Raw genomic sequence first — 19224 nt, forward strand, 5'->3', positions numbered from 1 at the left:
TGTTACATTATTTTTTACCCCTTCCTTTTTTCCCCTCTCTTTCGCCATGCTTCCTTTAGGGCCTTTATTCCCTTCACCCAATCCCCGCAGAGTAGCATGTAGGCGAATACATGCCTGCAGACCTCTCTGCTTTCTTCTAATAAAGAGCTCTATCTCTCTGTCTCTCTACATACATACATACATACATACATACATACATACATACATACATACATACATACATACATACATACATACATACATACATACATACATACATCGGAAGGTTCCCGTTTGAACCCATTCCCATTTCATCCTTCCCGCTTGTTCCCTCCCGTTTCAACCAGGCGCAAAACGACCTTACCCTTTTCGCCCTTTCCCATTTCGCCTGCTCCCATTTGGACCCGTTCCCATTTGAACTTGCTCGTTTGTTCCCTGCCGCTTCAACCCGGTTCAAAACGCCCATCCCATTTCGTATTTTCCCATTTGGCCCCTTCCCGGAATAACGAACCCAGTTTCGACACGGGTGACTCTGACCGAGGCGTGCGATTTTCGAAATTAAAGTTGCGTCCGACTGCATTTTAACCTCCTGTTCTGAGTTACGTCCGATGCAACCGAAAGTAAAAAAAATACGTGCGTCCACCGTAACCTGAAAATTAAATTGAAGTTACGTAAATCTTACTTTCCATTACGTTCTGGTTGCTGCGTATAGCTTCTACAATTTCATTTGTTTCGGCTTGACCAGCGAGGAGCGCTTCCATCATCTCCTTTTCCGTTGTTCCACGATTTCATTCAATATCGCCACAAACTAACAAGTTCGTTGATAAAGAACAAAGACGGTTAACTACACACTGAAGAACGACGGTGCTCCTTCCCTTCTTATACTGGTTGCGGGCCGGACGAGGTGTGACTTCATGTGATCTGACGTTCCTCCTGTCGGCATCCACGCATATTCCTGAACGAGGAACAGGCTCGTGTTGGTGACGAGGGGATCACCACTTGATGATAGCCGGATGCCTGCTCCCGCAATCTGTTCGGCACGTGTTGCTCCTGCACTGCAGCCGCACGGTGTGAGTGCGTTTCCAAGAAGAATCGCCATCACTTCTAGAACCACGGTAGAACCACCGGTGGGGCCACTACTGCAAAGAACATAAATCCCTTTCCCATCTGCGGCCAGGTTCAGTGACCTACGTCTTAAGACTCCCCTGCTCTACGCTTGCGGCAGCCATTGCAGCCATTGACTCCTCTGTGCTTTGGTATTTCAAGCGCACCGAGTTTTCACTGTCCCTATCTTTTGTGCGACTCCATCCATTCCATTATTTCCGAGAGGGTTCTTGCGCCGCGTTAAACCTATTTTAGTACGTTTTTTTTTTTTAAATCTTCCAAGCCCCATTTTTCTTGAACATTCGGACAAGACTTCTGTTTTCGTTCTCCTGTTGTTGTTGTTGTTGTTGTTGTTGTTGCGCCTTTAGATATGGCACGTATACCCAATCAGGGGATAAGCCAATCAACGGGGGACGATTAAAATAAACGGAATTCTTATCTAATTATGAGACGCTTACAAAAGATAGTTTAGACTGGTTGGAAATAGCTTTGATTCCATAAACGACATAAAAAAACTGGGCTCTCGGTCCTCTTCGTTCTCCTCGCCATGAGTATGCGCTGTTTTGTGAGGGCCACCATCATCGTCCCTACCGCTACCGAATTGGTTGCAGGTTGAGTGTCTAATCGTCGAGGGCCTACGCCTATAAACGGACCACCGCGGTTCCTCCGGCTGCCATGGAGGTAAGTGAGACTTCCTCAGGTTCACTTCACAAGCTGTGCACAGCACAATAACTGCTACATTGATCTCAAAAATTCAACCCCTAAGCGCATCCAACTGGCATTCTGCGGCAGTGAGCTGAAGAAAAACGATGACAGGAGTTTGGAGCTTGCGGTTTCATCTGACCATCGGGAAATGTCAATCCAGGGCCTCAGAGAAGCGGCTCTTGGCATGCCGAAGAGGTTGCGCTTAGGATGATTCGGGTGGGGGTAGCTCCCACCGTGGTGCGCCAGGGACCTCATTCCCGACATTCTTTTCCGGACACTAGGAGCCCAGTCTGCCACCGCAGCGGGGTAGCAGCCGACTTGCACCGTTTACGGTTGTCCTGCCTCTCCTTGCGTCCGACGGACATGAGGCATCTTTGGCGACGGGCCTTCGCGTAGACGACGCATCCGCTTACAATGCACGGATGCAGGGGCCGCACCATCGTTCCCTCCTAGACTTCATCCGTGAAGCAAAATTTTCGTGTTCGTCTAATAACGTTTCCCCATAGACATATAATCATACGCCCTCACCTATGCACACGGCAAACAAAATGCTCCAAGAAGGGCCCAATGCCTATTTGGCTGCTTTTCTTTTTCAGCCGTCCCACTGTAGAATGTCACGTTAAGTGCAGGCGCCAGACCTCGCCCATGCGTGGGTACTGCTCTGCAACACCGCTAGGAGCAGCGCCAGGTTAAAAAAGGGTTGTGAATCCGTCTCGTCCAGCACATAAGAATTTTCTTCACCACCTTCTTTGTCAAATACAGTCCCACTTCTAATCCCGCTCTGCACGGGGTTCCTCTTCCCACACTTCATCAACGTACTTGTGGGACACAGCGTGTCCCTCATCGTAGAACTTACCGTTATTGCCTCTATTCTATTAGCTGATGGACTGTCTCTTCGTACACCTTGTCGATATTTCCATATTTCGCCTTACCCAGCTTCTAACCACTGTTGACAATAAGGAGGAGCATAGCTATCACGGAGAATCAAGTGGCTTCGTCGACGAGGAGGGATGCACATGCCTGAAAGCTTGCCCTCCTTGTACACGTGCGCCGTTTCCTAGCGCATCAGCTTGATCAGCAAACCGTTATTCATACTGCTTTGAACGCATAATGAGCCCTATCGCTCCTTGCCTCTTTTCTTTAGGCTTCCGTGAATCGGCCTCCGCTTGAAACACGTTAATGATGTTTAAGTGACACCACTTGTCCTTCCAGATACGTGAGGTAGCTTTATGTGAACTTCCAATCTCCGCACCTTTTCCCTATCGGTAACACGTCGTAACGTGGGCCTTGGGCTTCTAGCCCCATATTTTTTTACGTACTTCACCAACCTTGAATAGCCTATGCTATTCGCCATATCAAAGAACCATTTCAGTTCAGGCAGTTCTTAACGACAGTTTTTTTCCGATAGTCTACTTTAGTTAAAACGCGGCATATATTTTTGGGGGTTATTACCGAAAACTTGTCCCAGAAGTAGGAAGCATTCTTCACAGAAGTTTTTCCCTCTCAGGTTGCCATACACAACGCCAAATCATTACTGCTTAGAAGTCACATTCGCGAAACGCTTAGCACATATGACCAATTACCTATTGGCCGCGCCGCATTGTCTAGCCGTTGCAGCCCAATGCTGTGAAGAAAACAAATATCCACACGAAGGACAAGGTCTGAAAAAAAAATATTTTGCCCAGACGTCACGAGGTACCTTACACGCACTATAAAAGTTGGCACCTTACTAGATACCCGCGTATCCTTCTTGCGAGTTCCCAGCCTTGCACAAATGTGCCCTGTTCACTTATTAAACGCTTAGAAAAGTAATTGCGAAAGAGCGAAGTTTTTAGTAGCCTAATGAGTGACAGCTGTGTCAGAACAAACCAGTCAGTCAGTGAAGGAGCGTACCAACAATCTTTGATTAATACCTGTTCACATATATACTTTATCCCCACGCAGTCGAGCCAGACGTCGATGCTGATGTCCAAGGGAGACTCTCCCAAGTTGGAGAAGTCGGGAGACGGCGTCAGCGAAGGGGCGGTGTGCGCGCTCATAGTGATCGTACTAGGGGGCGTGGCTACGGCGGTGGGCCTCTACTTCTCATTTTGGCCTACGGGGAAGGAAGGCACGGCTCCGCCATCCTCGGAGAGAGGGCCCTGCAAGGGCGCCCAGTGCACCCTGGTACAGCAGCTGCACTCCATCATGGCTACCGGACAAGACCCATGCGGGGACTTCTACAGCTTCGTGTGCGGAAACTACAGGAGCTCGTCCGGCAGAATGCTCGTCCAAATGGAAGACGAGATGTACGCGTCCTTGTTCCGCGCGCTGGACGGCGCCACTGTTCCCTACAGCGGACAGAGCGCGGCCGAGAAGGCGGCAGCGCTGTACAAGGCGTGCACGAGCGGTGACACAGACGAGACGGCGGCACTCCAGGACTTCCTGAGCACCGTGGGCTTGGGCCCGGGCCAGTACCAAAGCGCCGAACCACTGGACAAGATTCTGGGGCTGTTTTTCCGCTACAACCTCATCACACTTCTTGGTCTCTGGCTGGAGGACAACAGACTGAGCCGGGGCTACCGTGAGGTCAAGGTCAGCTTGAGCGACGTGCAGCTGTCATGGTTCCAGGAGCGAGGCCCCGCCGGCATGACCGCAATTTACAGCAGAACCCTGGGCCTCCCTGCGCAAGAAATCAGCTATGCTGAAAGCGAGGCTGCCGGGAGGCTCTCGCAAGACGTCCTCCTCGCCCTTAAGCTTTTCAACTTCAACTCGCTGGATGGACTGGACCATCTTACGCCAAACATCGCGCGTGGGAGGTGGACCGCCCTCGTCAACACTTACACCAACGGCAAGTACCGCGGAGACGATGAGGTTCAGGTGAGTCTATCCATCCTTCAGTTGCCTAGAAAGCGGGGTCGTGTTTCACATCACATTCCTTTAGCTACGCTATTCGGAGTGTTAATTGATTAGTTTAGTAAAATGAGGGGCCACAGGCACAGCTTTAAACTTACTGCTAAAACGTTCGACTAAAAATGTATGTCGAGAATACACGCATGTCGCAAAGAATCTACTTCTTTCGTGCGACTAGGCAAGTCGGAACAGTGTCTGAAATGGATGAACGGTGTGTTGTCTGTACCCTTCGCGCAACCGTCAGGGGACTAACATCCCAAAGATGTTTGTGACGTTGTAACGATCCGGAAGACCATGTCCTAAACACTTTAACTTAAGGGAACGACCAGTGGTTTTTCTGTTCGACGTGCACGCAGGTCAGCGAACCCGCCCTCCGGTACTTCAACATGCTCTACGCTGAGCTGGGCAGCCAAAAGCTCAGCCTCCTCACCGCGTGGGAGCTGCTGCGCTCACTTATGCCGCTCGCAATGGTTGGCGTTGCCAACCAGCAGGCGCTGCGAGAACAGTGCCTCTACGCCGTCCGCAAAGCCATGGAGGTGCCGCTGGTCTCGTGGTACCTCTTCATGGAGGTGCCGCCGGCCACGGTAGCCGCCGCCAGGACTATGGTTTCCCACATCCGCGATTCTATCCTCGAAGAGATCCATGACTCGCACTGGCTCTCAGGAAACACGAAGAAAATGGCGCTTTACAAGGTCCAAACCATGGGGCTGCACGTAGGCTACCCCGAGTACTTCAACTTCACCAAGAACATCAACCGCGCGTACAGGGACTACCCGGACGTCGCTGGTAGCTTCCTCCATCCTTGGCTGAAGGCTATGGAAATGACCATCACTTGGATGGCCACGAACAGCACCAGCTTCAGGTTAGCACTGCCTCGTGACCAACTACAACGTATCGCGGCAAGTCGAGCAACGATTGCATTATGTATATCGCGTTCAATAGGGGCAACATATTTAAGAAAACAACAAATTCTTAAACCACAGTTTGGTGGTGCGTAGTGATGACACTGAAGACGTTTAATGTGAGAACCGGGGTTGTATGTAGATCCTACTACGAAGCAAACTGTTACGTGCTTCATACTGCTTCCGACGAACCAGCCCTGAATTTTTTTCGGGCAAAATACTTCAGCAGTGAATGGTTAGTCCTTACATAAATGCTTCGCTTTGGACCGTAGTGCAGTCATAAATTCGCTGCCAGTTGGGACGCGGGAAGCTTGTAGCCTTAACTCAAGCTTGAATGCAGGAGTCAGGGGTAGATTAAACACCACCCGCTTCCTCGTAATGCCCAAAACCTACGCATGCGCGCACCCATTTTGCTCCAGGAAAGAAATGGCCGGTTAATGCTGCGTGGGCTAAAAATTCGCCAATGTCTCCGGAAACAATGTCTCCGGAGACTTAGAGCTCGCACTATAAATCGACCATGGAGCTTTGTGTATTCTTAGCTGCGTCGGCAGTATTACATCGCATATCTTTCTTCCCTCCTAACGTAATATTCTGCCAACTCACTTATGATGTTGGAGACACTCTTCAGATATTCTTGACAAATTTCTGGCGATTGATTATTCTCGGTTGCTAACTGTGCACGTTAAACTTGCCCAGTTTCAGATCAGTAGCGACAAAAAATGTACTCCGAAGGGTTCGTTGGCTGCCTTGACACCTGACTTCTTTAACCAAGAGCAAAATAAGACACGCTAAACATATCGTGTATGCGGCCATGTTAGCGGAAACATTTTTACCCAAAGCCACAGATCCCTGAAGTGGGCCAATATGCAATCATTAAATGTCGCCTGCACGAAAGGAATCGTCCTCCACAATAATCAATCTCCGCACTGTAATTAAATTCAAGTGCAGTGATTCATTTTTTCCGTTCACTGACTCTTCTGCATCTCATGCGACCTCGAAAGGAATCCTGAGAATCTAGTGTATCTGGAAAGCGTGTTCCCCACTAACCCGCATGGACCAGTCCAACTATTGTGAGGCAAGTGCCCTAAACTAGAACCCCGTAAGGCCGCCAATTGTTTGCAATATCAAAACACAGGAGGGAGACGAACACCTGTAAAATCTCACATCTATTCAATCCGCCGAATAGCTTGCGATAAGCAGCTATATACAGCCGATCATCGCGAGCTATTGAGCAGATTAGAATAGATCGGTTTGAATAGAACACCATACAAATAAAGTTATACGAACGAGACCACCCATTCCTTAGTTTAAACACTAGCAGAAGATGCCTTTCAATTAGGTTTAAAACTCGCGGGACACGTGACTTTGCGATACAGGATCATCTATAAAACGACCTGGCATTCGACAAAAAGCAGAAAAAAACGTGATACACAATTGGGAGATATAAGCAGCGTGAATACCGCACAAAATGGAGGCAGAGTAAATCATGACTGAAATATCATAGATTTATGTTGTATCTATGCCTTCTTGCTGTTTTTATCTCTACGCCATTCCCCTCTAGGTATCACTGACACACACAAAACAAAACGCTTCGTTATATGCTCTGGTAGCAAGGCGTCCTTCTGATGCAGATGAAATCGCTGGTCCACGACTGTACCGGTCATTCGGTCACCCAATTCAGCCTTCGGGCCAAAGGTTGAAAGAATGCTAAAACAAGATTTGTACAGGCAAAACCGTCCCAAATTACTGAAACTGGTGGTGTTCAGCATACGTATCAACACTGTCCAGCGAAAAAAAAAAAAAAAAAGAAACGTTAAGCCTGTTTGCAGCAAAATATAAGTACACAACTGACAGTAGCAGGGTTCTTTAAATTAAAAATGGACGTAGGATTGGCGCGCGGTAAAACACAATGTTCAAGGACCGGCGAGATAAAAGTAAATACCAAAAAATAGGTGTTTACACCAGCTGTTCGACCAAAAATTCCAAGTCAAGGTCCCAACAATGGCGGGTGAGCGGCGCGGATGCAAGAAAATCAAATGGGATCCAGCAAACTTAAAGTGTATCGATTATGAAGGAAGGGAGAGAGCATAACAGCGGGAGGGGTGGGTGAGAGGAGGGGTTTAGGATGCATGGGCGGCAAAATAGCGTCGTCTTTGCCCGACATTCGCCGCAATACAAGCCCACATATTTGCGGCCATTTTTGTAGCGTGAGCTACACTGGGCGAGGTTGAACAGTTTCGCGTGGCTCCTGGAGAGCCGTGCTGCACATGCGCGAGGAGCAGTGACGTCTCACGGCGCACAGCTGGCGCCCCTGAGCCACCGCCGCCGCCGCGACTGGATTGGCTTGGATTGGCTTGGCTTGACTTGACTTGGCTTGGATTGGATTGGAATTTGTTTTAGCAGCAGTAGCCATGATAATCAGCTAATCCTAGGCAACCAGGAAACCCAAGAACAACCAGCTGAACCTTCGCTCACGCTAGGTATATCCTGGCATAGCCGAGCTAAGCAGGTGAGAAAACAAAAACCATGAGCGAACAATAGCCGCGAAGAAAAGAACGGGAGAAGGTGGTAGAAAAGAAGACAAAATATTGGATGCATTCATACGATTTCGTCGCCCAAGCAAAAGCTGCGGCACCTTGCAACTCATGGTCTGGTATGGTGGTGCAGGTACTCGGTGGCCACCACGAACGCTGCCTACCTGCCGATGCGCAACAAGATCATGATACCGGCGACGGTGCTGCGCAGCCCCATGTTCTCGCCGACAGCGCCGAAGGCGTTCAACTACGGCGGCCTTGGTGGCGCTGTGGGGCACGAAATCACGCACGCCTTCGACCGCACGGGGAGCTTGTGGGACGCCCAGGGCCGCCACGTCAGGTGGTGGTCGCAGCGCTCCCAGGAGGAGTACGATGCGCGCGTCGGCTGCCTTCGACGCTCGCACAACACCCGGGACGTAAGTTAGACGCTCCTCCCTGAATTTCTATCCGGAAACTTGGCGTTGTGCGCGATCCCAAACCCAGTGGGGCGACAGATCAGGTTGAGCATCCGGTTGCAAAGCAACGATCATACCTACGCCGTCGCTGCAGCTAATACCCTTATCACACGGGCACTTTCAATCGCGATTGAGTCGATCCGGATCAAGCTCAATCCGGATCGGGCGCTGCTACACGGGAGTTTCAATCGCGATCGAGCTCGATCCTGCTCGAACTCAATCCTGGTTTCTAAAGCGCGATCGAATGAAAGCGGCGATACTCTCGTCCCCGCTCAGTAATGGCACAGAAGGTGACAAACTCAACTAACGTTACAAATTGTATCAAATAACTTGACCCAAATAAGCGTGCCGTAAGATTTACATAGTTACGTATACCTACGACCACGCGAAGTTACCAGACGCCGGCCGCAAGTACATTGTTAGCGCCATCTGGCGTACACGATTGACACCGGTGCAACTTCTCGATCGCTATTGAAACGGGCCGTGTAGCAGCGGCAGTGCGCCGAGCGCGCTCGAAAACTCGATTGCGCTTCACTTCAATCGCGATTGAAAGTACCCGACGTGACAGGGGTATAAGAGAGGAGTGACGAACACAAAGGCGCCGACATATGGTTGCTATATAGCAACTACAGCACCTGCGCCGTGATGTAGCTCCGAAGGTCCATTGCGCCAGCTGTTGACGCAGAACAAACTGTGTGGTGGCGCCGCGCAATTGGTGTGTGCTTTATTTGCGGCAGCAAAGTCCAGGGGCTTACTTACACTGCGGCAAATGCTGCATTGGGGTGTCCGCATGAAGTTATAACGCATGTATGAGAGGCTGCTTGGTGGGGTGTAAGATTTGAGAAACGGTGTTGCAATGTCGTTTTCAGATGTACCCACCAGACGCTGTGCCGGCTTAGATAGTGCGGGAGTCCTCCTAATGCTTTAACGCTGAACGACGCTTTCTGGTACGAAACTATCAGGCGTAATATGAGGTGCATTTAAGTGCAAACACTGGCCACCGACGGATGGGGGCAAAGAGTTTAACCTGTTCCAGTGGTGTGAGATAGCAGCTACACATGGACTCCTGCTATCTAGCATCACGAATCAGAAGCATTGCCTGGAGGCGTCTCCACCGCAAGAATGGAATTGTGGGCTCACACTTTAGTCGTCCTACCGAGACGACAATGAGCGTGCTCGGTCGAAGCACCTTATTGCTATAGATGGTATTAACTGAAAAGTTTAGCTGTCAATTTCTTCACTTTGCAACACTGGGAACCGCCGTGGACATTGTCTAAGCACGACCGACATGGAGTGGCTTGTACCACGGCGCCAGAACGCCGCAGAAAAAAAGAACACCGGCGTGCGTCGTCTGCTCTGTTGCAAGCAGATTCTCAATGGTGGTGTCAACAGAAATGTTATTAATCGCCCTTCCATTGGAGTCGAGGCATTACTTTGCTTTCGGTGGAGTAGAGTTTAGAACGTCCAACACACATCATGGGCTTAGCACAAGTACTGCCATCCCGCGGAGCCCGACGTAACCAGTGACGCCGTCGTCACATGGTTGCCTGCATGCGTGCCTAGCAAGTGAATACAACCTATATAGTGCGTGCATTCCTTCTTATCTCGGCCGCTCCTTTTTAAACAACAGCCACTGATGTTGTGAGGATAGCACAGCTTTGCATTCAGCCAACCCCCCCATTCTCTCTCTCTCTCTCTCTCACACACACACACACACACACACACACGCACGCACGCACGCACGCACACACACACACACGCACGCACGCACGCACGCACGCACGCACGCACACACACACACACACGCACGCACACGCACGCACGCACGCACGCACACACACACGCACACGCGCACGCGCGCAAAATATCAGAACAAGTCATTGCGTGTACGTCTATAAAGTAGTTATCAAGAAATTATATAATCCTTGAAAACTCCACAAAATGGAAAGAACAGTATATTAGTTGATGTATTTTAAAGGAATGGCTACGCCACAACTGGATTTTGTTTGTTTTAGTGCGTGAGCACTACTTACGCGTTCCTAGACGGTCTTGGCGAAAAACACGCCGTCCCCTGTTCCGCATAACCCCAATGTGAGGGCTGAAAAACCTTTGACTGCAAACAGACCGTTCAATACAAAGTAAACAAAGTCCCAGGGCCCACATATATTGACATGACTGTTTATATTTCTACTGAAAACATTCTTCCCTGTAACAATTTGGCATAATCTAGTGAAGCCCATTTCAAAGGCGCTTCAAGCCTTGATTTAAAGCCCGGTTTTTGCGGAGCTGTTATTCGCACATTTCGGGTCCCAGTGAAGCCTACTCATTAAAAATAGGTAAGTTCTTGACTGTCTTGCGACATCGTGTCTCGCGACAGTGTCGCGACATCGCGCGACACTCAGTAGCACGAAGAAGAAAAAGAAACATTTTTTCTAAAGCAAAGACAGTTACGATAGTGGCCGCCGTTTTGGTGGCGACCGCGGCAGACAGGTGATCAGTCAACCTTGAGCCTCCTGATCTGGCAGCGCAACGCCTTCTCTCACTACCCATCTGTGGCTGTTTTTTGGATGGGGACTACTCGGGCATCCCCACATGAGCTGCTGAAGGGTACCGACAGACTGGTAGACAGTACAGTTCGCTGAAGGGTGCATGGCTAGGTGAATTCGGTGTAATTTGGCGGGATTGGCGAACCTGACGTAACTGAGGGAGAAATAGGGCTGCCGCATTATAATTCTCACATCATGAGAGAATGTTTATGGGGGCACACTAGCCTTTTTTTTCTCGGGAGATTCCGCATACTAAAGGTTCGAGCCATGCGAAATTAGTTTTCCCGCCATAGATAAGGTTGGCACCGAAAGTTTACTGGCCTGTCACTGTTTAGTGCATCCGTTGTATGCTCGCACAGTGATTCAATCCATTGTACTCGGAGAGAACCCCACTCGTTCCAGTCATTGCGCGGCTAGGATTACATGGACATTTTTTTCCGGGCGCAGTGGCCTCGCCTGAGAAGCTTCTTACAACGTGCTATTGACATAGGGATGATTTGTTCAGTAGTTTAGGGGAATAATTGATCCAACCGGAGGATCGTATAAAGTTAATTGTGTTTCCTCGCGCGGAAAATCGTGCGAGGTGGACGAGGACGAGGACGCCATAGATAAGGTTGGCACCGAAAGTTGACTGGCCTGTCACTGTTTAGTGCATCCGTTGTATGCTCGCACAGTGATTCAATCCATTGTACTCGGAGAGAACCCCACTCGTTTTCTCCCCAAATTTCTCCCCGCAACTCATTGTCCGCCCCGACTTGTAGTGGGATCTCAAAGAATTCGAGTAAACGGTAAACGCGTTATCTGCTCACCAAAAGGGAAGCTGGGGTCACGATTTGGTGGCGTTGCGATGAGTGCGCAGAGCGCCATCGTGGGGAGGACCTGCGACACACAGCTTAGCGCAGGTACAGTTAAGCAATATACCAGCTGGAGCTCCCTATTTCTGCCTCCTATATTTCAGCACTGTTAGGCAAATTTCCACCATCTTCCAATGCAGTGCACTTGAGAAAACAACGCACCCGCTTGAAGTTGGTGCCATTCTCTAGTGAGTGCGAATTGTTACCTTTTTTTTTTTCCTTCTAGGCGTTAGAGCGTTTATTGCGGCAGCATACCCAAACACCAGACCATCTGTTGGGCACAAAAAAAAAAACAATTTCTGGGTAAAGGGGCTAAGCACCGAGTTCAGCGAAATCTGTTGATTAGAGTACGTTTATTAAATGTTTACGCATTGCTGAAACTTGATCAGACATTTAGTAACGTAACTGGGCAAGGACGTGAAGAAGTGACACCGGACAACGCTAGAGTCTTTTACGTTTTTTGCATCCTTTACCACATTTTACGTCCTCGTCTAGTTATGCTAGTAATCATCTTATCATGCTCGATACCAATCACCCCAACTTTACTCGTTCACTGTCTCATATTCCAATGCAAAGGCCCTATCTTTCCTTTCCCCCTTTTTATGTGTTAATCTGTCCGTCACCGATCTTTGAACAACTTTACGTCTTTGTCCAATTACGCTAGTAATCTTCGCATTATGCTGGGTGTTCCTGGCTTAACTGGCAATCACCCCGTCCGAAAATTTCTTCAATATCGTCAGCACGCCTTTGCGGTCACTGAAGTGCACCTTCAGCACCAAGCACACTGCGATCACCTTCTCGTTACGCCCGGAGGTCAAATCAAAGCGCCGAGTTCTCGATACGCGCTCAATCATCCCGCCTCGCCGCTTACCCTGCCACCGTAGTATTCAGTCAGGCATCGACAATGACACAGCAACGAATTCTCAGAACTTCGCCGACATAGCGAGCTTTCGCTCGGAGTGAATTTCCTCTGTCATTTGCATCATATTGTGCATCCGCCAAATGATGCCATTGACACCCCTTGATAAAACTAGACCGCGTGAAGATTAGGAAGGGGAGATCGGCGCGTAACTCACGACTCGTGTTCTCATGGCCACCCATGAAATCATCGCCTCATCCACCATGCTCCACCTCAGTTGTCCTGCCACCGCGTAGCAATAGGAAGTAGTACGAATGGTTTGGAAAGCGTCAATGACGCCGACGGTCTCATTAGAGAGTTTTAGCATAGCGGCTATAGCGTCCGCTAACGCTACGGTGCTGGGTTACCGGGACACGACTGCGCATGCGCGCGCAGGGAGGCTGAGGGAGCCGGCCCTCACCGGAACGAATGCACGGGCTCCGCGAGGCGGGCGACCGTCCCTGCGGAACGAATGTGCACTTGCCCAGTCGGGCCCCGCCACCGCCCGCCGTAGCGTTAACTGACGCTAGCCGCTATGCTCAAGCTCTCTGCTGTTGAACTCCGTACTGTACCAACGTCCGAAACCTAGTCTTGGATAGAAGGCCCGTGGTAAGAGTCGTTTAAGTCAGAGGAGGTCGGAGTAAGATATTTTTTGAATAAAAAAAGACTCATAAACTTGGGCAGATGAGTAACAGGTAGACTTCTGTAAACAGCTTAAAGGTCATGCAGACAGGCGAAAGCGAACATTCCAAAAACAATTTAAAATCTGGAGGGAAATGAAACAGTTTTATGCCAGAAAGCTGGCAAGAAAACCCTTTCTTTCTGGCTGTCTTAAACTATCTCGGTCACATTTGAACGTTAAGCTTTTGGTGGGGCCAATAAAATTTTGACGAAGATTGCAACTAGTTTATAGCACGCACACTCAATAGCGAAATGTTACCAGAAACCTGACAACGGAGTGAGGACATATTCCGGAAAATGTAGGATTCATCGCAAAGGAGAGGAAAAACAGCAAAGATAACCGGGTGAGCAGGAAGTTTGGGAACGAAATGGTGAGAGAGAGAGAATAAACATTTATTGATGAGTGTAAGTGCTCACAACAGGACTCTCGCCCTGTGGACGGTATCCCTATTTCGGAGCTTTATAAAGCCCGCAAGCCAGGAATCTGGAAAACATTGTAACAACAAGACCAAGAAAAATACTCGCTATTTGATGCCTTAGCTGGCTGCCTGACAAGGACCTACACGAATCATGAATAAACACTCGCAGCACTATGAAAATTTCGCATGCTGGTGCCAAACATAGTACGTGGAATCTCGTTAAACCGTACCCGCATAAGCCGTATTTTTTATACGTATAGTTAAGCAGAATCCCCGACTCGTATTCCCTTTAACCTAATGCAGGCGTATAAACCGCAGTGCCGGTTAGTGCGTACTTTCTCTGCGTCCCCGCCATGTACGGCTTAACGAGGTTTCACTGAAATCGAATGCCAACTATCACCCAGCTTATTATTACTGAAAACATCATAAACCGGCGTGCAGTCAAGGTTTACAAGATCCAGTGTGAGCCTGAGAGAAAAAAAAAATACACCCTCTTTCCGCGAGGGGAACCATGGGTAGATGCGACGCATAGTGGGGTTTCCGTTGCGTTTCCGTTATGTTGTTTCAATTTAGCGTGTCAATTTGTTATTGTTTTTATTATATTACGTACGGTTGCGCGGACCATCGCGATAGCAGGCCTGTTAGACTCCATTGAAATCATCGGTGGTCATCGGATGTCATCGGAGCGGCGGAACGACTGAGCGGAGCGGAGCAGTTACCGTGTTTATATGTACCGTGCGTTAACGGTGAGGGGAATGAGAGAGAGCAGCGCATGCGCATGTGTTCGATGTTTAACCGAGCGCTAACGGCGACGGGAGCGAGCGCTAACACGCAGATGGCGCTGCGGTGAGAGCGGCGTTAGCGCGCAGCTGGTGCGGTGAGGAGAATGGGGGAGGGATGCGGACTACGGACGACGGAAGACGCCGGAGGGACAAGGCGAGTTAAAGAGATGCGTCGCATCTAAAAGAAAGAAAAACTGCACGGAGGATACTCTGCACGGCAAGCCACGGCTATTGTTGGTTGGGATGTACAGTTAAAAAAACGTGATTCCTACTTTTCTTAATTAAAAGGGATTATTAACAGTCTAGTGCAAAGTAGATATAGTTCGCAATGGTCACCTCGCGTAAGGGGATCACTTACACATCATGATAATTATCAAGCCTAATAACGACGCATTCCACCCGACTCATGCAAATGCTTTCCTGGCAGGGCCAACAACAATTGCGTCTAGTGGTTGAACCCCAAACGCATGAAGGTGTCGGCAACCTCGCTCCTTCTCGCCAGTTTAAAGGAAGGCCATTCGCCTTGCCTCTCTATCCTTTATTTACAGCTCAGAAGTTACCATAATGTTTTTCTGCAATAAGGTTTCCTGCACCATTAAAGCGCGTTCTCTCTCATGCTCAGCTCCAGTCGTCAGCGCCGTCTGAATTTTAAGTATTCGCCGTTCTTGGCTACGTTTTTGCATATCATTTACAAATCTATAAGCATCTGTGTTGACGATGCAGCGCGATTCCTCTCGCGTCGTAGAATTCTCGCATACCAATTCGAACTCTTCCTGCCGGACTACTACTAATCCTCCTGGTTAAAAAGGCCAACTGCAGTGTTGACCTCTTGAAAACCATATTTCCGTACTGCCTGCCTAAAAATACAAAAAAATTCAATATATGACAGCTAAAATACGCGTATGCACGATGCGAACGACCATCAAAAATAGGGGATTTTGTAACCGAAATTGAGAATAGCGTGACAATTACGGCCAAGGTGCACTGACCGGCAGAGCTGCGAAAGAGCGGCAGAGGAAACGACAATCGGTCTAGCCATAGCCCACAGTCGGTCTCCCAATCTAAATATCAGAACCCATTCCGCATCGTCCTTGCTCATTTTTTTTTTTAACGGCGGAGTATTGTTTAGAGCTTTGGCAACCCTGCAGGGGTCCACACCACTCAGAACATCCGCATCATCTGGTCACCGCTACACTCTGGCCTGAGGGGAAACGAGAGGACCAGTGAGACAGCTCGAGATATGGTTCACCGAGAGCCTCATAGGACATCTGATGATAGCCCACCATCTTTTGGTTAGAAGGACTGTCTCCATACTTTCGGCGATATCCTCGACCATTTCCACCAGGATCAGGCCTGTTTTCCACCACCGCATCCATCGCTCAGCCGATGGAGCGAATTTCGCCTGCGAATCCGCTGGAACGAACATTCGCACTTGCGAAGTTCGCAACGCCTGGAATTGTCGTCTACATGGGGTCTGCGAACGCCGCGATTTTCGCATTTCAGATGCGCCTTGTTTGCAGACTGAATTAAGTTTGCCACCAGCAAAGGTTGTTGTGATTTTAACAAGGGTGGTTTTATTTTACTTTCTTTCCAAGTTGTTTCTGCCTGGTTTGCGGTAAATATAAGTTTATTTGCGGTTTTATATAAGAATCGCCAATTCTTTATCAATATACGCACACACAGCAGAAAAGACAAACGTTTTGGTGTGCCCGCGCTTTTGTCGCGCTCGTACAAGCAACGCCATCTGGTTTCCAAGCGTGCAAGTGGTGCCGAGCTGTGCTCCTATTGGCCGCAGGTCCGGCCCCTCTACGCCGCACACGCCGCACGAGCGGCGTTTGCTCGACCGCTTCAAATGTTTGGCACTTTGCCGCAGCAACGAAAAAAGGTGGTTTTGCCGCACGAGCGGCGCCGCATCAGCGAATTCGCAGGCGAAATCGCTCGATGTAGTACGGGCTTTTAGGCAGCTTTAAGTTCTATCATTCCCCACTCACACTTCATGTCCATAATATATTCTGCGGAGTATGAAGATGCTTTCCCTTCCGGTTCCGTAGAACGAGCCTCGGTTCACCACATCATTCGGCCATGCCTAAACATACCGGCATCACGTACAGGAACTCGTCCCATCCTTCATAATTAGAACTCCGGGTTTTCGGATTAATCCGAAAAATCTGAAAAACGCTCGCCGGTAACATTTTGGACAATTCAGGTTGAGCCGATAGACACCGATTTTATAGCACACGGCCGCAAAAAAAAAAAAAAAAAAAGACTACTGAAGTTCGGGCTTCTGGATATCCGGTAAGTTATCGGCAGTACTGGCGTTCGCACTTTTCAGCGATGACTACGATAGACAACCGGTCCCACAAGGAGGATCCTTTGCCCTCTTTCGAGACCAGTACACTCGTCTAAACAAGGGTCATCTACCCTAATATCAGCCTGCTAGTGAAAGATTTTGCAAACTTCCAGAGCTATGAAATAAGTGACATTGCTGAACCCCTCTCGTTTGGAGAGTTCACAGTGAGCAGTGGCCAGTTTTTTCTCACTCTGTGATGTGGCTTCTCGCTCTACCTTTTTCTAGAGGAAACGGTGAAAGGGCATTTTCAATGCTGAGAACCATAAATCGAAAGCAGCGCGCTTCCATCAGCGACGAAAACCTTATAAAGTATGCTAGCGTGTATTACAACAAGGTTTAAAGTTGTAATAGGACAAACGTACATGTTTTGTCTTTGACTGTTCCTGCTTGTGTACTATATGTGTGTCTGCCCGTCAAATCTTTAAGAGAAAAATTTGCTTTCAACATTCTGAGGTGTTCGTGTTCAGATAATATTTCACCCATGACTTGGAGTATTTAAAAGAGGGAATATAGTCCGAATTTCCAAAAATTGTATATTTTCAAGCTTAAAATCCGAAATACACCCTTCGAATTTTGCCAAAAATAAGCTCCGAAAACCGGGAGCCCTGTTGATAGCCTATCATCCTTCCTAGAGTGGGAGGCTGCCCAGCTCCTTTCGTACAAGGTGTCCTTGCCCATGCAGTTGGCTGAAGACACCGAGCTCTCAAAACATCTGGAACCCCGCTGTCCAGGTGACTGAGTGAATAACTCAGTGGTGCAATCACCACATTTTTTTTGGCAAAATAAAGCTTTTACTACTACTACTATACTACAGCCGGGCTGCAGTGACGCTGCAGCTGGAGAGCGAGCGGCTGGCCGGAGGACCAAGCCCCAGGCCGGCTTCAGTGTCACTTGCACTTCATGGCTGTTTTCGATATCCACCGGCAGAACACCAGGACGCGGGTTCGATTCCTGGCCACGGCGATCGCTTTTCTGATGGAAGCGTAAAACAAAAAAACGCCGGTGCGTACGAGATTTCGGCGCACGTTAAAGATCCCCAGGTGGTCAAAATTAATCCGCAGCCCTCCAATAGTATGCGCCTCATCGCCTGCGTTGCGTCGGCACGTTAAACCATACAATCAATCAATCAATCAATCAATCAATCAATCAATCAATCAATCAATCAATCAATCAATCAATCAATCAATCAATCAATCAATCAATCAATCAATCAATCAATCAATCAATCAATCAATCGATCGATCGATCAACCAATCAATCGATCAACCAATCAATCAATCAAACAATCACTTAACAAGGCATTTCACAAGGTTACCAGTCATGTCCCAGCTGGTTTTAGGGTACGTACTGTACGTTCAAAATGCATTTCGATGAGGCGAAATTTGAAGGCCGTTGGCCGTTAGCCTGCTCCACATGACAATACTCATGAAACGTAGGGGGGATCAGGAGAGTGGCCTCCCTCGCGCCGGAGATCACGTGACTCTTATTATTCTTTATTCTTATTCCTATTACGCGGGTATTACTACTCCAAGCGACACGTATTCTACATCCATGAGGAGTTCGCTCGACCGATCGGGGCTGGCACTCTGTTTCGCAGGGCTCCCAAGACTCGGAGAATACGGCCGACTGGGCCGGCCTCGCTTCTTCGTACGGCGCCTTCACGGGACTGGACGACGAGGAACGTGCAGAGAAGTTTTCCGACTTTCCCTTCGAGCCTGACCAGTTGTTCTTCATTTCGTCGTGCGTCAAGTGGTGCGCCAACGTGGGCTCTGAGCAGTCAAAGGGATACGCGTCGTGGCGGAACCGCTGCAACGTCCCCCTCCGAAACATGGAAGCCTTCGGTGAGGCTTTTCAGTGCCACATCGGGTCGTACATGCGGCCTGACCCGGCCCAGCAATGCGATTTCTGGTAGATCGCGCTGCAGGCGAGCAATAAATCAATGGTCGATATTTAACGCTGCGGGTCGTCTTTGTTTCGGGTGTGATAGCATTGTGTCAACGATTCCTCAGGACATTTTGTCTGCCGCATAATGTGATGTACGCCTTGCTGGCTCCAAGAATAGTTAATACGTACACGCGTACGTCGAAAAACCTGTCGTCAGTGTCCCCATCATGGTTGTCATT

General features: G+C 49.0%; 1 protein-coding gene across 1 annotated transcript; it reads left to right on the forward strand.

Moving 5' to 3' along the window:
- The first annotated feature begins 1758 nt into the window (after window positions 1–1758).
- Window positions 1759–19013, forward strand: LOC144168373 (neprilysin-1-like). The gene is made up of 5 exons (XM_077697374.1): window positions 1759–1764; window positions 3733–4647; window positions 5037–5542; window positions 8250–8532; window positions 18699–19013. The coding sequence occupies exons 1-5, from the start codon at window positions 1759–1761 to the stop codon at window positions 19011–19013; spliced, it is 2025 nt and encodes a 674-aa protein (XP_077553500.1).
- Window positions 19014–19224: the final 211 nt, after the last annotated feature.

This window comes from Haemaphysalis longicornis, unplaced genomic scaffold (genome assembly GCF_048455015.1).
Source record: "Haemaphysalis longicornis isolate Haplotype H1 unplaced genomic scaffold, Haemaphysalis longicornis Haplotype H1 scaffold_2, whole genome shotgun sequence".
NCBI lineage: Eukaryota > Metazoa > Arthropoda > Arachnida > Ixodida > Ixodidae > Haemaphysalis > Haemaphysalis longicornis.

What these genes read in the sequence shown, in the direction of transcription:
- LOC144168373 (XM_077697374.1), top strand. An exon ending in GCGGAGACGATGAGGTTCAG is followed by an intron (nt 4,648 to 5,036) that starts GTGAGTCTATCC and finishes ACGTGCACGCAG; the next exon opens with GTCAGCGAACCCGCCCTCCG. An exon ending in ACGAACAGCACCAGCTTCAG is followed by an intron (nt 5,543 to 8,249) that starts GTTAGCACTGCC and finishes ATGGTGGTGCAG; the next exon opens with GTACTCGGTGGCCACCACGA.